Source organism: Hoplias malabaricus, chromosome 2, assembly GCF_029633855.1.
Source record: "Hoplias malabaricus isolate fHopMal1 chromosome 2, fHopMal1.hap1, whole genome shotgun sequence".
NCBI lineage: Eukaryota > Metazoa > Chordata > Actinopteri > Characiformes > Erythrinidae > Hoplias > Hoplias malabaricus.
Genome location: NC_089801.1, coordinates 80,651,938 through 80,673,858, shown reverse-complemented (window position 1 = coordinate 80,673,858; position 21,921 = coordinate 80,651,938). Strand labels below are relative to the sequence as shown.

The following is a 21,921-nucleotide window of genomic DNA, read 5'->3' as shown; positions in this document are numbered from 1 at the left end:
GAGTCCTCGAGGACATTGCATTAGCATTTGTTCCTAGTTTTCCTTCACCTCCTCGTCATCATTATTCTCCTCCTCATCATCATCATTCTCCCTCTCCTCCTCCTCCATCACAGGGTAAGTCCAAATATTTAGAAAAAAAAAAACGAAATATCCATTCATAAAATATCTTTTCTGCCATGCAAACATTGCTGTGTATTAACAGATAATGCCAGATGCTGCTACTACCTATAACTCCAAACAGTTTTCTTTTTTAAAAGATGTTCATTGACACTCTCTATATAGTTTAGATGCTCTGTAAACGTATTACTCACTAATGTTTATGATTTTTATGTTATTACTTAGAATTCGATACAGCATGGAGGCCGGTGAATTGGAGGTAAGCACTTATATGCTTATATCATAGTAAAAACAAGAACACTTAACTGGACTGAACAAGTTCTAGACTTTAAATAAACCCTAGTACAGGTCAGTGAAGCATCACAATGATTTTGAAGCTGTAATGTTAAAGTAAGAATATTAAGTAGTGTTCCTTAAACTTCAAATATATGTTCCTTGTTTTATTTACTTCTTTTGTTAACAAGAACTTGTTCTTAATGTCTAGCCTTTTTAAATAAAAAAGTGTGTTCTTATCACTTTGTTAACTCCACATTCATATGTGGAGATGTTTCAGCAGATGTTTCAGCTTTATGTTTTATACTTAACAATACCCTGATATGCTTTAAACATTTTTCAAAAGTTTTACTATTTCATTTCTTAATATATTTAAATAATACTTTATTTAAAAAAATAAATGTATACATTTACCTGGCACACGGAGTCATCATGGATTACACACAGTTCATACTCACAGTGTTAGCAGCTTGTTTTGACCTGCAAAAATCTGTCACAGAGTCATAAATAGTTGGTCAAAATGTGTAGCAGTGTTTAGATATTCTGGGTGAATTCTACAGTGAGAAAAAAATAATAATTTTCTGTTTTAGTTAAATCCTCTGGGACCTATTACTGAGGACCACCCAAAGAACAAACAAAACCCAAGGCTGTGTGACAAAATTCACTGTCTGGTGAGCATTGTTCCTGCTGATGCCATCTCATTAATGGATACAGATGGAATTGAAAAAATGAGGAGAATTCGACAGCAAGCTTCTTGACTGAGTAAGTCTGGTCATTTTGATTATTCCATGTTGATATATGAAATTATATATGTGAAACTGAGAAGTTAACATTGTATTTCTAAATAACTGTTCATGCTGCATCATTTTTGATGCTCAATATAACTGAAGAATTTAATAGAATTGAAAATTCTATTGCATGCAAAAATTCCCATACTTTCTCAAAAATGAGTAAAACACCAGTTTATGAACACACATTGTTTATTATTTATGGTTTTAACTTCTAACGTTATGAAAAAAAATAAATAATATAAAATATGTAAAATGGCATCCCCCAAAGGCTCAGTCTATGCAAACAATGATGGGTCATGTCTCACCACTTTGCCAGACTTGGTGAGATATTAGTATTCAGTGAATCCATAGAAATCTCAGACCCCATACATGGATCTAGAATTATTTAGAATCATTTAGAATTAATTGTTTTGTCCTCCCATCCACACAAAAAAGTGTTTTAATTCACTGAAAATGTAGCTTTTCCGAAACACTGACATCACACAGCATGCCTGTCTCAGGCTGAAATTCAAATAGTTCTTCACTGCCTATAGAGTGAATTACATCAGTCATAAACTACAGTGTGTACATGAATATAGCATTAGACTTCAGATTCCCACATATGAATAAATCGTCACTGTCCAGTTCAAACATGTAGCACCCCCCAAAGTAGTAACTTTACAGGAGAAGGACAGCAACAAAGTATAAAGGTTGCATTTGTTAATTGATTTTAAGAACTAGGTGCAGTGATTTCACTTGTGTAGTATACTACATAGGGAGTATGGAGTGATTTAGGATTAAACCTCTGTGTTTCTCTCATGCTTTGTGGTGTTTTGATTTCCCTCCTAAAGAGGTACTATAGCCCCCTACTGGACTGGCATGGTAATGCAACCATTTTCATATTCATCTGGATGGGGATATTTTCAGAAACGGAAAATATCTGTTTTTTAAAAATATATGAATCCTTGTGGATGGGGCCTCAGTCAGCATAACCCTCAGATGACACTGCATGAGATACATTCTTATTAATGTGATAAATGTAACCAAATCAGCTTCGGAGTACTTCAAAACAGTGTTGTAACTTAACACTGTGAATAATTGTTCTGATGATAAATAAATGTAGTATGTTTAGAGCAATTTAGCTACGCCCTCAATTAATGTGGCAGGGGACATTTTTGGCAGGGGGGAGTTTTTGGGATGCGACATGAAGAACACTGCAGAAATACATGCTGTGCATGTGAAAAAAACTCATCAATCTATGAAACAAAAGAAAAGCAGCCACTCTACATCATCTAATCCATGGCCCAAAACAGGCTGGTACAGCAGAATTGTCCTAGATGTGGGAAAACGCCTGCTCACTGAAAGTGGCAGTGCCCAGCTAAAGAGGTGACATGCCATAGCTGTGGTAAAAAGGGGCATTATAGCAAAGTATGTAGCGCTGCTAAGGTTGTTCATGCAGTAGAAGCAGACAGTAGTAATGACAGAGCAGAGAGCTGGTTCCTAGGAGGAGTGGACTCAGGAGACGAGCCCTGGACAGTCGAGCTTGTGGTTAGGAAGCAAAAAGTTAAGTTTAAAATTGACACTGGTGCAGACGTTACGTCATTCCAGAGGAGATATCCAATAGCATAACAAATGGAACATGCATGCTGAAGGCTTCTTGGAGGTGATATTTACCTTACAGATTTCAATAGGCAGCTGAAGGAGGATAGTACATGCGCTGAAGTCATGAGGCTTTGTCAGCAAGTCTGGCCTGACCGCAACAGTCTGACAGGAGTGGTGAGAACTTACTGGCCGGAAAGAGCCACTCTCACAGTCCATGATGGTCTTCTGTTAAAAGGATCCAGACTTGTAATTCCTTCAGTTATGCGCAACACTGTGTTGGAGAAATTGCACGAGGGGCATCAGGCAGTTAATAGATGCAGGCAGCGAGCTTGGGAGGCAGTGTGGTGGCCAGGCCTAAGTGGACAACTGCAAGAACTTGTTCAAAACTGCAAAGCTTGCATCTGTAATAGAGAAAACCCTGCAGAGCCTCTGATACCCACACCGTTTCCGGCAAGACCATGGCAAATACTTGGAGCAGACATATTCACACTAAAAGGGAGTAACTATCTATTAGTAGTAGACTATTTTTCAAGATTTGTGGAAATAGCTCAGCTTACTCCTACCAGATCAGAAGAGGTAATTGTGCATCTTAAGTCCACATTTGCAAGGCGTGGTATCCCAGAAATTCTAATGTCGGATAACGGACCTCAATTTGCAAGCCAGCAGTTTCAAAACTTTGCAAAGGTTTATGCAGTACAGTACACAGTACCAGCAGTCCACATTTTGCTCAGAGCAATGGGGAAGTGGAGCGCCACGTCCAGACTGTGCAAAACTGCAGATCCCTATTTAGCGCTTTTGGCTTATAGGTCCACACCTCTGGTCAATGGATATAGCCCAACTCAACTCTTGATGGGAAGGAGAGTGCATACCACTGTGCTTCAGCATCCTTCACACATACAACCAGATCTTCCCGACTATGCTGTGGTGTGAGAGAGAGAAAGAGTAATGAGACAAAAGCAGGGCATGATGTACAACGCATGGCATCAAGCGAGAAACTTACATCAGCTAGCACCAGGTGAAAGAGTATGGATTACAGACACCAAGAAAGAAGGGACAGTGGTGGCGTACCATTCTGCACCACCAACTTACCTTGTGGAAAGCCCACATGGAGTTCTTAGAAGGAACAGACGTCATCTGGTCCCTATAGCTGCCTTTAAGATGAATGACAATCGGGGGGGGGATCGGGGCTTGACTTGTGCTGTAGGCTTGTATGTACTGCTGTGAAGAAGTTCGAGTAAACAGTAGATAATTCATCTGACTTGCTGCAGTGAATCCTTAGCGGCCAACACAACAACACAGTACACCACTGCATCAAGAAATGCAACCTGAACCTGTTATGTAAGAAAAAGACTCAAAGTGTCATGGTGAGATGATTCCATGTTTCAACTGTTCTTCTCAAAAAATGGTTACAAGCAATAATGTATTTATACAGCTTTCATTTATATAGAACTCCCTCATATATAGACTTAGACTTGACTTTATTGATTCACTTGTTACAGCAGCACACAAATCTTAGGCATTTGACAAGAAGTAGGAAAAAACAGCAACGCAATAAAAACAATGGAGAAAAAGACTTAAAAACTTTACATACTCACAAACATATAACCCATACAACCATCCAGAGATGGTTGCACATGAGAAGTTATTGCACATGATTATTCACATTATTGGGAACAGAGGTAGTAATACTGGTAGTGCAAAAACATATATGCTGATAATAGTATATATTACCTATTGTGAGTGTCGTATAATCTAACAGCAGTAGGTATGAATGACCTTCACAATCTCTCCTTCCTACACTGTGGGCGTAACAGTCATCTGCTAAAGGAGCTGCTCAAGGCCCCACTGTCGCATATAGGGGGTGAGAGGGGTCACCCACAATTGATTGCTAGCATTCTCCTCTCCCCCACCTCCTCTATGGAGTCCAGAGGACAGTCTAAGGCTGAGCCAGCCCTTCTGACCAGTTTTTTTTAGCCTCTTCCTGTCCCTATCAGAGCTTCCACAGCCCCAAAAGACCACAGTGTAGAAAATCACTGAAGCCACCGCAGTGTCGTAAACACCCCAAAGGACCTCAGCCTCCTCAGCAAGTGGAGATGACTTTGGCCCTTCTTGTACAAGGCAGCTGTGTTTATTGACCAGTCCAGTTTATTGCTAAGGTGAATGCCCAGGAATTTATACTCCTTCACAATCTCAATGTTCACACCCTGGATGTTCACTGGTGCAAATTGGATAGCCTTCTTTCTGAAATCGATCACCACCTCCTTTGTCTTGCTGGCATTAATACACAGATTGTTCAAGTCACACCAGTCCACAAAGTTGGTGATGACCTCTCTATACTCCAGATCGTTCCACTCTGACACAAGTCCAACAATGGCCGTATCATCAGAGAACTTCTGGAGGTGGCAGCTGTCCGAGTTATAACTGAAGTCTGATGTGTAGAGTGTAAATAGGAAAGGAGAGAGAACTGTACCCTGGGGGGCTCCCGTGCTGCAGACCACCACATCAGACACGCAGTCACGTAGCCTCACGTACTGCGGTCTTTTGGTGAGGTAATCAGTGATCCATGAAGGCAGATGACAGTCGACGGCAGCTCCATCCAACTCCCCCGTCATGGCTAGATTGTATTGAAAGCACTGGAAAAGTCAAAGAACAAAACTTTTACAGCACTCCCTGTGCCCTCTAAGTGCGGAAGTGATCGGTGTAGCAGGTAGATGACAGCGTCCTCCACACCAATGCCCGGTCGATACGCGAACTGCAGGGGGTCCATCCCACTGTTTACCAGGTGTCGAAGGTTAATGAGGACAATTCTCTCCATGGTCTTCATTAGGTGAGAGGTTAGAGCTACTGGCCTAAAGTGGTTAGGCTCCCTAGGGTGCGCAGTCTTTGGAACTGGAACCATACATGAAGTTTTCCACAGAAGTGGAACTCTTTGATTGATGGTTGATGCCATCAGGCCCAGCCGCCTTCCTCATCTTTATTCTCCTAAGTTCCCTCCTTACCTGATCAGCTGTAATGGAGAAACGGGGAGTGGAGCTGTAGTCTGTCTCCTGTTGAGTAAGGTCAGGGCTAGGATGTGTGGATCGGTTCCACCAGGAACACAGTGGGGTGGTGTACTGTGAGAGGGGAGCCATTGGTGACAGGGGCATTTGGGTGGAGGGGAGATTTAGGTGCACAGCAAAATCTGTAGTGTGACTTGGAGTTAATTTTCCAGTGAAAATTATTTCGAGTTAATGGGTGTTGATTTGGGTGTTGTTTTTACATTTGCGGTGCTAAAAGAGCTCTGGGGGTGGTGCTCTTTAAGCGAGTTGAGTGCATACACTCCTGACTGAGTTATTTCTACATCCGGTTTTAACGACCGCCTTTTCTGGAGCTCTCGGTGACGGTTGAGAAGATCCAGTTTCGGAAATATACAATTTCAACAGGTAAGAACCCAATATATCTACTAAAACATGCCGTTATTCGTTATATAAAATTGTGTTAATATCTATTGTGGTGTGAAGCTTTGTATCACTATATGTGCCGTTAAAATCGAACCTTTTTTAACTGCTGCGTATTGGCTAGCCTTTTTCAATTGTAACCGCTTGTTAGCGGCCTGCAAACACTGCCGCTAATCCCCACAGAGCGTCTTTTTATATTATAACTACGTTTTGGTTAGCGGCCTGCTAATATTACCGCTAAGGCGCACAGGGCGCACTTTTTTCTATAACTGTTTGCTAGCGGCTTGCTAACACTGCCGCTAGTGCCCACAGAGCGCGCCTTTTTTCTATTGCAACTGCTGTTTAGCGGCCTGCTAACACTGCCGCTAATGCCCACAGAGCGCGCCTTTTTTAGCGTGTAAAATAGTTGTTTTTGTTTGTTTTTTGTAGGTTTTTTAAAGTTATTAAATACGTTGTCTGTTTGGATGAAGTTAAGTTTTCTCCACTGTGTGCAGGTCCTGTAATATGTCAGTATGTTGCTAAAGGTAAAATACCAAAGTACCAAGAAGTACATTCGATTGCAGGCAGGATTCACCTATTTGGACTTTATTAGTGAAGGTGAGTAGCTATCTTGTGTAACCCAAGTTTTTATGTGGTATAGTTATTTCAAGATCAGATTTTCTGTACTGTGTATAATTTATTGTAATGTTATTAAAGGCATTCATTAATTTAAGCAAGTTGCTGGTGTCTGTTAAATCGCATTACCAACATTAGTCACTTGTAAGCTTCCTGTTGCAAGCCTGTTGACAGTAAAATACAAGGAAGCACTGAAAGTGAATTTTCCTGCTGTTACTTTGTGATAACAGTTTTCATCTTCCAAATTTAACTTGCTTCTCTTGGTTATTTAGCATAAGAAATTCCACACTTTTTGTGTCATTTATTTTAGTTTTAAAATTGATGACTGTTGGCACTTTTAGTGCTCTGCTTGCATATAAATGTTAGTTTTGTTTGTATATTCGTACAGTTTTAAACCTGCTTATCTGGTGTCTTGTTGTACATCCTTTAGTCAAAAACAAGTTTGGGATTCCTGATGCAGCTGGACTTTACATTTTTGATGAAACTGACACAGCAGTGGAGGAAGATGTCTTTCTTGAGCTGATAGAGGCCAATCCTGATTTATGCTTCACAGTACGTGACAGTGTTTCAGATGAAGGTAAGTTTTATCTTTTGTAATGAATACACTTAAGCAAAAGATAACTCAGTGGGTTGGTTTCCCAGACAGGGATTAATCCTAGCCCTGGACTATTGCCTCCTTTCAATTAAAAATCAGAATGCTGTGTAGTCCAGGACTAGGCTTGATCCTGGTCTAGGAAGCCACCCCAACATCCCTTAGCCAGTACAGTTTCAAATATGGTTGTGGGTATGATTGTCCCATGCTTTTATTTATATATATATATATTAGATAATTAAGGTTTATCCCCCATCTCCTCTTTCTTTTTAAAGATTTTTCTCCTTTAGATCATTCAACACCATCTTCTCTCACGGATACCCAGTCATCTTTTTCAAGTGACAGTGACTTCCTCAGCCAAAGATACAGAAATAGAACCAGGTCTACCACAGAGGTTACTGAATCAGAAGCTGCAAAAGAGGTATCTGAGCAGTTTATAATTTTGGACTCTGCAAAGCATCAGGATGTTTCAAATTAAATTTGACTATTTTGAGATTTCAAATGGTGAATGCCACAGTGAATATGTTAGGAGTGAGGAAAAAGAAAGATCACTTTTCTTACTCTTTTACCCTTAATTTTACCCTACATCTGCAATCACTAGACATTTGTTGTTTGTGTTGGCTTGCAGAATTGTCACTTTCTAACTTGCCAACCATAAACAATAAAAACAAAAATTAGTAAAAACATTAAATATATTTCCTCCCTAAGTCACTGAAATGTTGTGATGAATCCTGTTATGAAAGTAAATTTGCTTGCAACAATTCATTGACAGAAGCATAGTGTGACCATATCTTTAGGCTGAATGTGCAAGTTTTGGTATGGTGTCCATATTACAGCCTTAATTTGAAATATACAGTTAACTGTTTTTCTCATGTGAGTAGATGGTAGAGAATGCCTTGCTTAATAAACCTGGAGGTCAGGATGTTCTTGAGGAGTACAAATCACTGAAGCACCGCACCCGGAGGCAGCTTGTCAACATACTGGCTAGCCATATGACTGAGATGCATGGGTAAGTGTTTTGTGTGTAGGTTTTTTTTTTTTTTTTTTTTTTTTTTTTTTTTTTTTTTTTATAAAGTTAGTTGTAAAAGTTTCAAACTGAGTAGAAATATTTTAAGAATAAATGTAACAATTTTTCAGAACAGATTGGTCAGAACAATTATTGAACCCAATAGTCAATAAAATTGTATGGTTATATATTGTTTTTGCTCTAAAGGAGGATTCCTTCCCGTAAACAGAAAGAGAAGTATGCCCTGGGGATCATTACACTATTTCCGTCACTTAAAGATCCTTTCTCTCCAAAGGGTTATGTAAGTGTTTTCTTTATGTCTTACATTCTAAAAAACACTAGTTTCACAGACTAGAGCTTTTTTAAAGTAACTTTAAAAGAGGGGCAAAATTTCAATAATTTTATGGGATGCCAAAGTACCACAGGCAAGTGAATGTGGTACTTGCCTGTTTTAATATTTATTTTACACCTTCATGACAAGTCACATCAATGAGAATGCACCCAGTGCCAATCAATGTATTGAATTAATGCCATTAAGTCAAAAACTACAAACCTACTAATTGTGACTCTGATTTTCTGGTTCTTTCACTAATTGTTCATCTCTAGCAGCTCCATTTCCATTCATTCACACTTCTGTACCTGCCTTTTGTGTATGATCAATGAGTGATTTTATAAATTTATAATTTTGTGTAATATGTATTGAGTAATACAATTTTTTTGGGGAAAATAATTTAACAGGAGCACTTCTATGATGGGGAAAAAGGCACAGGATATTTAGCATGGCGCCTGAAGACAATGTCCAGGAATAGATCTCATCAGCCAGCTAAAGCCATTACAGCACCTCAAGCACAAGGACCAAATCGGCGAAGATCAGCAGCCACAGTGTCTCCGCAGGTTGATGGAGATGCCTGCCGAGAGGCTATATCATTTCTTGTTCACTGTCCTGATGAAGCAAGCGTGTTTCAGAAGATGAAGTTAACCTTTCAACATCGCCAGGACTTAGTGCATGACCCACAGAGGACCACAGATGTCTTAAAAACATTCCCCCGTTTTTTGGATATTAAAGGACTTGTGAGTTATGCATTTCTGTTATTTATGTCCAGTTTTTAATTTGGTTAGATAGCAGTTAACACAACTGTTGTTTGTGTGTGTTTCTACAGGTGAATCAAGACTTCCTTTTGCTGTTTGGTGCTGAAACAGCCTCCAGGATGCTTGAGAAGTGGGACACGGCTTTCAAGCCGAAGGTTATTGAAGAGGCCAAACGCCTGACTCAGTCAACCGAGCTGCAACAACATCTAAATGCTGCTGAAAAACTAGCACGTAATGATGACACCAGTAAGCTACATGACCATGCTTGGTTTATGATGTGCAATTTTTCATTGTACAAAATGTCTTCTGCATTTAACCTATCTATAACACACACACACACACACACACACACACACTCTCTCTCTCTCTCTCTCTCTCTCTAGGGGGATGTGAACACACAACCAGAGTCGTGGGCAACCATTATATTCAGTTAGCTGGTGCTAGTTCCTTTCTGCCTTCCAAAAAGATATTCATCTATTTCTCTTTTTCTTCTTAATAGACTGGGACAGTGACATGGCGTCTCTGTTGCTCCTTCTTCATCTCTTGCCACCAACAGCTGGACGAAAGAGAATCAAAATAAGTCCTAGTGATGCAGTGGACAAAATGGTGCACTTTCACAAGGTATGTCTCACCTGTTAAACTGTCATGAGAGAATATTTCACACATTAACTCAGTAAGAAACAACATGCATAGTCAATTTTTTTACCCAGTGATGTACATTTGCGAAAACAAATGAGCCAATCAAAGTTTTAACATTGTTAACTGTACATCAATCTCTCAACAGCAGGGACTTCTGGTACCCTAGAGTCATGGGCATGCAATAAACAGTTAAAAACTTGTCAGCTCTTCTTCCCACTGTGCTTTTAAGAAGTTAAGATTATTATTCACGCTTTACTGAAACTGCCTACCAGTTGAGTGATCAAACTGTAGCATGTTGCATTAAGCAGCAAATACCACTATCAGTAAGAAGTTGAAATATCTCTTTAAGGTGTTTGTTTTTTCTGTTTTTCAGTCATGCTGTAGCATAGATGAACACTTGCGAGGAAGAGAGGGTAAACAACCGTATATCCTTGCAGTTGGCCGCACCCAGAAGAGAATTGATACTTTTTACATTGTTGTGGACAAACAGCTCATTCCCTGCCAAGCCAGCAGCTCGTTGGGTGCTTTTGATGAACTGTTTAAATCCCACTATGTGTTCAACCTGTCTTATGATGAGTCGCTGGTGCAGCTCTACACTTTTGTGCAGACAACAGTTTACCTCATTGATGTTACAACAACAGATGAGTCTCCTCGAATTCGTGAGTTACGGGCAAAACTTTTGAACTAAGTTTTAAAAAAAATGTTTAAGTGTTTCATTTGTCAGGCTGTACATTTGGCCCCCCAGCCCTTGATAACTCATTTAAGGATTGTTCACAGTTTTTATCCTAGCACCAGGTTTAAGTTGATTTGTGCACAAGATTGTTGTAGGCGTCAATTTTCAACATATTCTGGTTTCAAGAAGCATTTAATAAGTGTTCATGAGAGGGATTTTTCTCAGAGTGCTGATGAAGCAAACTCTGAGACATTTCAGGCTAATTTTCAGAGTCTTGAAGATACTGTAGAGGTTGGTAGCATAGGGGTCACACAGAACATAGAAGCTGGATGTTTTGAGGACAATGGACAGTTTCTTTACAAAGAAAATACAAAAAATATCTGCTCTTCAATTGTTGCGAAACTCCAAGGAAGTGGTATGGCAAATAGTGTTGTTTCAACAATTGTTAGTGATTTGGAAGAACTTGCAACAGGACTGCACTCCCAAGTAAAGCATGAAATACTGTCTGTTGTGCCTGTAGATGATCCTGTAAGATCTAGGCTGGAAGAAAATCTTGAGAATTTTGAAAACCCATTTGATAGTTTTAATACTGAATCTAAAAGAACAAAATATTTCAGTGAGAAATGGGGGCTAGTAGAGCCAGTAGAGATAATGTTAGGAGTTCGATTTGATGCAAGGCGAAATAAACATACAGGTACTTATGATCAAGTTCCTGTGAAAGACACCTTTGTGTATATTCCAATTTTGGAAACAATAAAATTCATTTGCCGCAATTCTGATGTTTGTAGACTGCTTGGGGAGTGTTGTGTATCAAAAAAAGACGTATACGAAGACTTTTGTGATGGAAGTTATTTTAAGACACATCCATTGTTCTCAAAACAACCAACCTCTTTACAAATTCAGATATTCTATGACGACTTTGAAACCTCTAACCCATTGGGTTCAAAACGTGGTGTTCACAAATTGGGTGCTCTCTATTTTGTCCTCAGAAATCTGCCACCAAAATTTAACTCTGCTGTGATGAACATACATTTGGTTGCACTGTTTCATACAGAAGATATGAAGAAATATGGATTTGATCCTATTCTGTGTCCTCTGATTAATGACATCAAAACACTAGAGAACAATGGCCTTGATTTACCCTTCTCTAATGAAAAAGTCCATGGCACTATATGTCAGATAACTGGGGATAACTTAGGGATGCACACAATTTTGGGGTTTACAGAGTCTTTTAATGGACGTTATTTCTGTCGGTTGTGTTTGATTGAAAAAGATGATGCCCAGAATGTTTACTGTGAGGATGACCCCAAGATAATCCTACGTGGAAAAGAGCTTTTTGAAATGCATTGTAATAAGTTGCAGTCAGACCCACAGAAGTTACCTGTGTTTGGTTTAAAGCACAATTCCACTCTTAACAGCCTACAGTATTTTCATGTTTGCCAAAATTTCTCTTTGGACATAATGCATGACATTCTTGAAGGGGTGGCACAGTATGAGATGAAATTACTGTTGGAGTATCTCTCTGAAAACTTTTTGTCAAAACTTGATCTGTGTTCTAGAATTTATGCTTTTGACTATGGGTACTTGGAGCGCAAAAATCGTCCTACAAGGATTAACTTGGACAGCAGTGGCAATAATATAGGTCTCAATTCCATTCAGACACTATGTCTTGTAAGAAACCTTCCTTTGATTTTTGGTGACATTGTGCCAGAAGGAAATTTGAATTGGACATTGCTGCTGGTTTTACTGCAGATAATTAACATCATATTCTCTCCATCTCTTACACAAGGTATGACTGTACATTTAAAGCATTTAATAATGGAGCATCATGACTTGTTCAAGCAGTTGTATCCAGATAGAAATCTAATCCCAAAACACCACTTTATGATACACTACCCAGCTTGTATAAGAAAAATTGGGCCCCTAATTCATATGTGGAGCATGAGATTTGAAGCAAAACATAGGGTTTTTAAAAATACTCTTAAAAATTTTAAGAACATAACCAAATCACTTGCAATAAAGCATCAAATGTCCATAGGGTGTTATTGGGAGACATCACCTTTAAACCATATTGAGTATGGGCCCTTGAAATCATTTAATGTGGTCAGGGAAGACAACAGAGAATTGTTGGCCTGAGCATTTCATGCCATTGTTCCACAAGACATCTTTTCTACTAACTGGGTTAAAATCAGTGGGACAGAGTACAAGACAGGACTAATAATTTGCAGTGAAATTGAAAATGAAATGCCTGTCTTTTGCAGAATACAGAAGACCATTTTAGTCAACAGTGTTATCTACTTCCTAGTGGACAAGCTGGTGGTTGACCATTTCAGTGAGCATTTTCACGCCTTCAAAGTATTTGAAAGTGATGAGAAAAATGTTATCAAAGCAGACAGTCTTGTAATTTATAAGCCATTTGACTTACAAAATGCTTATGGTGGAGATGAGAGCCTATATGTTGTACCTTTATTTTCTTTGTAACTGCACATGTTATAGCCATTCCACATGGTGCTTGGATAATTTTCTGAATAAAGAGTTCAGTTCAATGGTAGTTTAAGTGATTGTGTGTTTTTTAAAATATACTTTTTCTGTTAATGTTTTTGTATGTCATGCATGTGTCGAGAATACTTTACAGGTTTAGTGCAAAAATTCATGGTGGGGGTGCAATGCATAAGCACCATCACATGTCACAAAACTGCACTGAATAACACAGTTCTCATAGTTAATAAGAATAATTTATTATCACAAAACAACACAGTGTCAGAAATAGACATTCATAGTGAAAAGGAGTAACACATTTTGGTGTTAAAAATACACATTCCAGTGTTAAAAAAACAACAATGACTGTGTCAAATTTTAACACTATTAAAGAGTTAAAAAATTAACACAACTCAAAGTGTAATTTTAACTCAGAACTGGTGAGAATTATATAAACACTGGGATAGTGTTAATTTTAACACTATGAGTGTTAATTTAACACCGAAGATTTTGCAGTGTGTGATGATACTACAGTGGAATCCGGGCTTTGATGAATTGGGGAGGGTGGGATGACACAGTTGAATCTGTTGAAAAAAACATTCAACTCATTTGCCCAGTCCTGTCCTCCCGATTCAGGACTCCTCCCACCCTTTTTTTGCTTGGCCAGCCATGGTTTTCAGGCCTCTCCAGACCTCTCTGGTGTTGCCACCCTTGAGGCTGTCATCCAGCTTCCCTCTGTATTTGTCCTTCCCCTTCCTTATCCCCCTCTTCCTTCTGCACTCTTCTAAGCTCCTCCTTGTCACCGGACTTAAAAACCCTCTTCTTCTCATTCAACGGGGCGTTTAATTCAAGGGTCACCCATGGTTTATTGTTGGAAAAACACCATACCTTCCTGGTAGGCACAGGATTTTCCACACAGAAGTTAATGTAGTCTGTGATGCATCCAGTCAAGCTGTCAATATCTTCCCCATGAGGTTCACATAACACCTCCCAGTCCGTGGTGTCAAAACAGTCCCTCAGTATGCTACTGGTTTCCTCGCACCAGATCCTTACATACCTCTTGGTGGGTGGTTGTCTATTCACCACCAGTATATATACAGGGGACAGAAGAACCAGGTTGTGATCAGAAAAACCCAACGGTGGAAGAGGTGATGAACAATAAGTATCCTCAGTATTCACATACATTAGATCCAGGGTTTTATTGTTTCTGGTGTGACACTTAACATACTGAGTGAATGTTGGGAGAGTGGAGGACAGTGAAACATGATTAAAGTCACCACAAATTAAGAGCAGGCACTGAGGATGTGACGTCTGAGGTTTTGACACTACAGGGTGTAAGCACTCGCAGGCTGTCACAGCATCGGCCGACGGGGGGGGTGTATACAATTATCGTGATAACATGCGAGAATTCCCTCGGGAGATAATATGGCTGAATGCTAACCGCTAGCAGTTCAATGTCCTTACTGCTGTATTGCTCTTTCACCCAAACGTGCCCCGAATTACACCATTTATGGTTCACAAACATTGCTAAACCCCCTCCTTTCCTCTTACCACTTTCCTTTACATTCCTGTCCACTCTCACAAGTTCAAAAACCTTCCAAAGTGACGTGTGAGTCCGGTGTGAATTCATTCAGCCATGTCTCTGTGAAGCACATAATGCTACACTCCCAGTATTTCCTCTGCAGCCTGGTTAGTGCCGTTAGCTCATCCATCTTATTAGGGAGAGATCTCACGTTCCCCCTGATGACAGATGGTATACATGATTTATACCATCTTTTGTTCTCCTGGCACTTTGTTCCAGCTCTGCACCCCCGTCTCCTTCTCCTTAGTTCCTCCGGGATCACCGGTCTCATCTCAGAGAGTACCTTGGTGCTACACAGTGCTAACAGCTGTTCTCAAGTGTAAACAATTGAGCCATAGCTGAAAGTGTCTGCTAATGCTGATTTAAGTATTCCCAACAAGAGAAAAATACAAATCCAGGAGTTGTCCGTCCTTAAGTGCACACTTCTGACTAAGACTTGTGCCGGAAAAAAACAAGAAAAAGGTGCAACAACATATAAGAACACATAAACATGCACGGAGCTATTGTAAATAGCTGCCACCCAAGCGGCGCCATATTGACTAAAAGTATAAATAAATAAAAATTATATATAAATATATATATATATATATATGTGTGTATTTATTGCTAAGCTTTCTTATATATGTGTATCTCCTGCTTCATTTTGTAGACATACCTCAGGTCATTGTGCTGACAAAGGTGGATGAGGCCTGTGAACTGGTCAGAAATTACTTTACTGCAGCAGAAAGTTCAAAGAGAAGGTAAGCTCTATTTTTTTTCATTTTTAAAATAAAATGTATTACATTCCTGGTTCATATGTTACTTAACTGTTTAAGCTTTACTTTGGAAAGTAAAAAGAAAGCTATTAAGTACATTACATAATATCAATATACAATTCAATACTTAGCGAGTAACATCTAGATTAAATACTTGTCAGAGACCAGTAATTTATTGCAAAGCGTTTACAACCTGCATTGTGTTTAAATAATTACTCATGTTAAATATTCTCCCCATGCTAAAAACCTTATGTCTGGTGATTATCAATAAAGAACACTACACTGAAAAATGTTCACAAATATGTATATTCATGAAGATTTTATTTGGATGTAGCTTTTTTGGACTGTTTATACTATCTAGCTTGTAGATTTTCATATAGCATTAGATATTTTTTACATTTTTAAACTGAATCTGTAAACAATAGCAGTGTCTCTTTTGGGTATTTCACCTAAAGTAATTGTTGGCTATGGTGCTTCACCATCTCTGGCCACTAGAGTGGGGTGCCGTGTAATCCCTAGCACTAATCAGGCTCCACGAAGCAGAGGGCTTGATAATCACAAAGAAGAAGCTGCTCTGTTGGGACTCTGTCCTGGTAGGGTAGGTTAGAGTAGGTTAGGGTAAGGTAAGAATGTGAGGGAGTGACAATGGAGAGACTCCAAAAAAAGCATGAGCTTTGAAAATCATGAACCGAGATGAGGATATTTCTGATCCATACGTGGGTAATATTGACTTATGTGCTGTAGATGAAACTGACTCTAACTGACTCAGGAGAGTGCTAACTGCATGAAATTAATCACAGACCGAAAGTGCTAAAAAACTGAACAACTTGAGTTACAAATTAGTTTCAGTGTATAAATACCTACAGAGAAAAACGTCAGACACGTGTTTACCATCAAACATACCATTCCACCTTTAAACATGCAGAGCTTCTGAATGTAAACAGATGAGAAAACAGGGTTTTCCCATCATAGATGTTACCTTTTAAAGTGAGCAGTAAGAAACATGATAAACGATGGAGGCCTTTCTTTATCTCTGTTCAAACACTTTAGCACTTCCCTGTCTGAAAACACACACAAAAGCTTAACATCTCTCTATAATATAAGGGGACATTCTTCCTCAGTTTTCCAGTTAGTTTTCCTTTTACCTCAGTACTTACAGTAAGGAAATCCTTTTTTCCCTTTACCCCTTTTCCCCTCTCATTTTCAGGTGGCCAGTTTTATTCTGGCAGCCATTTTGTGGCAGCCCTCCCTTTCTCCAAGTGGTAGCATTTTAGGGCAGTGGGTACATGCTTTTTCTCTATCCTCTGATGTTTTTGCCTGTCAGCATGGTGGCCCAGGTTTGGCCAGAGTTTTTTGGTTATTTTTATTTATACTGAGTTTTAACTGTTCTGAGATCTAGCTGTTCTGCCCTTGCCTAGCCTGTGGTAGCTCACCCACTAAGCACATACACCCCCAAACCAGCTGGCCTGGGTCCAGTCCCCTGCTGGGTGAACTCATTCATTTTGCAGGAGTGATGTACTTTGCACATTCACGTGAGTACAGCTTTGCTCTGAATGTAACTTGTAGTGAGTCTACTTGTTCATGGAGAAATAATCTGAGAGACATCTGAAGCCAGATGTCCAAGATAGCACAGCTGGCATCACTTTCTGTTTGGGAAGTATGGCCCTCCATCTTCACTCATCCCAAGCACAGTGCCATCCAACATGGTCATTGTTTAGCTGGCAGAGAAGGTCTGGACTTTGGCATTAGTTCACCTGTCTCAGAGGAAGCATGAGCTTGCCCTCACACTCCAGCATTGGCAGCACTGTCTGTGTTTGGGTGAGTCTTGACAAATAGATTGACACGATGATGACTAAATATTGATGAAATGGAATTTAAACAATTCTAGGTATTCCTACCATGTAATGTCTAGCCAATTTTACATAAACCAGTGTATCTCAATCCTAGCAAAAGACAGCAGTCATTGACTGAAAATAGAGCTCCCCTTCATTTGGTGGATCAATGTGTTAGGTAGAGATTAGCTCAACTGTGCAGTGCTGTGGTTTGCCAACAGCAGGATTCATGTAGTCTAATCAAGAGCCTTCAATTAACAGATGCTTATTTTTGTTTGCGCAGGTAGAGAAGTTCTGAGTTGGGAATTTCCTTGAACTCTATCTACCCTGTGAAGAACTACCATGCAGAGATCACCCAGAACAACAATATCAATGTTCTCATCCTCATGGCCCTGAGAGACATTGCTAACTTTGCCAATGACTACGTAGAAGAGGAGCAAGAATCGGGTACCGCTCATCATTGAACACCAAACCCCAGCAGATGAAAGAGGGTGTTCAGAACCAAAAGGGGCACATCATTAAAGCTACTGTGTAACCTACAAAACTATTCATCTTCCCAATCACATTATCTTTCTCTTGTGTCAGTCATGTTAATGAATTACGCTTGTGCTGCGTCTCCATCCATGAGAAAAAAAATGAAATTTCAGTTCTTTAAAACATAAATATGCTACTAATATATTTCAAAATTCAGTCCCCAGTGTTCCCTTCCACATCTAATACCAGGAGTTTGTAGGTGTCATGTCCTGTGTTTTTCTCACCATGTGCTCATTTAGCACATGGCTCTGTTTATTCTTCCTGTCTCCGCCCAGCTCTGCCCTCTCATCAGTGTCTCCTTTGTAGTCCTGCCCTCTCGTTATCAGTCCCAGGTGTTCCTTGTCAATGCTCTGTGTGTGTATATATATATATATATATATATATATATATATATATATATATATATATATATATATATATATATATATAGTGCTCCCTTGTCAGTTCTTGTGTGTGTAGATGTGTTTCTCTGTGTCTCCCATGTCTACCCCTGTTCACAGTTGTTTGTCAAAGTCTTTCTGTCTGTTCCTGTTTCATTCATGTGGTTAGTGTGTGGACCTCCTTGCTTGTGTTTGTTTTGTCTTTTGGTCCCGTTTAAATAAAGAATTCCCTGCGTTTACGTCCGCCTCCCTTGTCTGTCCTCCCTAACCGTGACAGTAGGAAGGACCTTCCTCTCTTACATAGAGGTAAATCTCATTTTGCCCCTTAGCCCCACTCCTCAGTTTTGCTTAGGGTAGGAGTGTCTAAATATTTGTTGGGAAAGAAGGGTAGGCCAGAGAGGTAGGGCTTTATACCCTTTAAGCTTTTTCAGGGGCACATTTCAAACAAAGAGTTACGGATGCCTTGTAAATCACCAGCAAGATGGTGGGGAAGTGACCAAACAAACCCACACATCAGTATTTTCATTTTTAAAAACTGATAACAATTGTATTACCTTAGTTTAATGTAGTTTGTGTATCATTTCCCTTTACAGCACATAACATACGTTTTACAAGCATAAAACCGACTTTTTCTGATATCTCTTTTGACTGCCAGCAGAGCACCACTGAAGTGCTGCTCTTTTTTGTGTCCTGATGACATATCAGGCTCTTGCAGGATTGTTTAGTTTCGTAGGGGAATATTTTAACCTTTACACCATGTAATTCAGTTCCAATGGGCAAGATAACAGTCAAAAACAAGTGGTAGGGGTTAAATAAAAAATGTGATTCACCCTTATGACTCATACATGGACTCCGTAGAATATCCAGAGAAACTCAAGAAATGGAGTTCAATCCATTATTGTTGTCAATAGTGTGACTATGTAATATTGTCCAAACATAGTATTAAATCAGTTATCGCCATAAATATCTATTAAAAATAATGATAAAAGTTTTGCTTGGATTCTTTTTCTTCTCTGTTCACGTTTTGTTAGTTTTGTAATAATATATAATGGAGTTGGTTACAAGTTATTTGGTTATGTAACCCCCTCGTCTCGTCAGGTCTGTTTTCTCTGCACATGGCTTTGTTTTGTTTACTTTCATGCCCCGCCTTTGTTCCGCCTCCTCATCTTTTCCCTTGTTATCCGTTTTAGGTGTTTCTTGTTTGTTGTGTTATTTAAGTCCCCTTCCCTCACTTCCTGTGGTCGTTCATAGTACCTTGTTCCGCGTTCATTATTCTTCGTATGGTTTGTACCTTGTTACGTGTTTCGTTCGAGTTGTTCCTTGTTCCTTAAGCTGTGTTCTTCGTAGTGTTCTTTGTAGTCGCCTTCGTCTCTCTTGTTCGTTTCTCTCGCTCGTTTCATGCCCCAGTCCTGTTGTGTTTGTTTCATTGAGTTTTGTTAAATAAAGTCTGTGTTCTAAGCGTTTGCGTCCGCCCTCCGTCAGTCCGCACCCCTCATCCCTTATCGACCCTAACAGAATGAACGACCTACACAAGGACGCAGCTGACACAGACTTTCCTTTTGCGAGGTGTGCGATTCGCCGGACTCCATTCCGCACAGGCCCCAAAGATCCTGTGGAGGAGGTTTTAAGAGCGGCCTCGGCATGGAGTCGCCGGCTCCAGCTTATGCCCGGCGCGGTTCCTTATCCTCTACCAGAGGAGTCGACTCGTGAATCGAGTAACTGCGCCAGTGCGAGTCACAGCCAGCCGCTCCTCTGCTCGGGAAAGCGGCGCAGCCCCAGAGAAGGCGGCTTCTACGGCCGTTTCTGCCCCCGAGACTGTGGCTACGGCCGTTTCTGCCCCCGATACTGTGGGTAGGGCCGCTCCCGGTCATACCCGTAGGACGGCCCCAAGGACTTCGGGGCCGATCCCCAGAACTGTGCCCAGGCTGGTCTCTCGGACGTCCCCTCAGACATTTGCCAGTCCTGGGCACCCCCATGTTGTTTTAGTTCCGCTGTCTGTGCCTGTCCTGATTCCTGTCTCTGTGCTTGTCCCTGTACCCGTGTCTGCTTTCATTTTGATTCCTGTCCCTGTACCCGTGTCTGCTTTCATTTTGATTCCTGTCCCTGTTACCGTGTTCGTGTCTGTTCCTGTGAGTGTCTTGGTCCCTGTTCCCCTGCTTAGTCCGTTCCAGTCCCCTGTTAGTCCTGTCCAGGCCCCTTTTCAAGCCCATGTCCATTCCCAGTTCCCCATTCCGTTACCTGTCCCGTCTCCTGTTTAGTCCCCTTTGCAACACTCTGTCCTGTCTCACGTCCAGTCCTTGTTCCTCTCCAATGCTAAGCACCCCGTCCAGTCTCAGGTTTCTGCTCCTGTTCTATCTTAGTCCCCGTGTCCGTCCAGTGTTCACCTGTCTTGCCCCCAGTCCAGTCCCTGTTTCAACCCCCTGTTCTATCTCAGTCCCCGTTCAGTCTAAGGTCCAGCACCCTGTCTTGTCACAAGTCCCGTCTCCTGTTTCTAGTTCTGTCCAGTGTCCATTACTCTCTAGTCCCTGGTCCCCAGCTTCATTTCCAGTGTCTGTTCCCGTCCTGTCCTGAGTCCTGTCTCCCACGGTTCTTTGTCTTAGTCTGTTTTGTTTTCCATGCTCCCTCCTGCGCCAGCTTCTGGGGGGTCTAGGTTACGTGCCCCGGGAGTTGCGCGTTCAGGAGGGGACATCTGTAACGCCCTCGTCTCGTCAGGTTTGTTTTCTCTGCACATGGCTTTGTTTTGTTTACTTTCATGCCCCGCCTTTGTTCCGCCTCCTCATCTTCCATCCATCCATCCATTATCTGTAAACGCTTATCCAATTTAGGGTCGCGGGGGGTCCAGAGCCCACCTGGAATCATCGGGCGCAAGGCGGGAATACACCCTGGAGGGGACGCCAGTCCCTCACAGGGCAACACAGACACTCACACTCACACCTACGGACACTTTCGAGTCGCCAATCCACCTGCAACGTGTGTTTTTGGACTGTGGGAGGAAACCAGAGCACCCGGAGGAAACCCACGCGGACACGGGGAGAACACACCAACTCCTCAAAGTCAGTCACCCGGAGCGGGAATCGAACCCACAATCTCCAGGTTCCTGGAGCTGTGTGACTGCGACACTACCTGCTGCGCCACCGTGCCGCCCCCCTCCTCATCTTTTCCCTTGTTATCCGTTTCAGGTGTTTCTTGTTTGTTGTGTTATTTAAGTCCCCTTCCCTCACTTCCTGTGGTCGTTCATTGTACCTTGTTCCTTGTTTCGCGTTCATTATTCTTCGTATGGTTTGTACCTTGTTACGTGTTTCGTTCGAGTTGTTCCTTGTTCCTTAAGCCGTGTTCTTCGTAGTGTTCTTTGTAGTCGCCTTCGTCTCTCTTGTTCGTTTCTCTCGCACGTTTCACGCTCGTTTCATGCCCCAGTCCTGTTTGTTTCATTGAGTTTTGTTAAATAAAGTCTGTGTTCTAAGCGTTTGCGTCTGCCCTCCGTCAGTCCGCACCCCTCATCCCTTATCGACCCTAACAGGTTAAAGGGAACGTCTACGATTCTGAGGAA

General features: G+C 40.9%; 1 protein-coding gene and 1 long non-coding RNA gene across 2 annotated transcripts; both read left to right on the top strand.

Moving 5' to 3' along the window:
* LOC136687385 (uncharacterized) lies at positions 1–1,146 on the top strand. The gene is made up of 3 exons (XR_010800461.1): positions 1–114; positions 343–376; positions 981–1,146. It is a non-coding gene; the product is annotated as an uncharacterized lncRNA (long non-coding RNA).
* A 4,828-nt stretch (positions 1,147–5,974) lies between these two features.
* LOC136678468 (uncharacterized) lies at positions 5,975–13,489 on the top strand. The gene is made up of 9 exons (XM_066656525.1): positions 5,975–6,796; positions 7,245–7,391; positions 7,682–7,827; positions 8,288–8,415; positions 8,620–8,713; positions 9,151–9,483; positions 9,573–9,747; positions 10,001–10,122; positions 10,514–13,489. The coding sequence occupies exons 1-9, from the start codon at positions 6,712–6,714 to the stop codon at positions 10,826–10,828; spliced, it is 1,545 nt and encodes a 514-aa protein (XP_066512622.1). The 5' UTR covers positions 5,975–6,711; the 3' UTR covers positions 10,829–13,489.
* Positions 13,490–21,921: the final 8,432 nt, after the last annotated feature.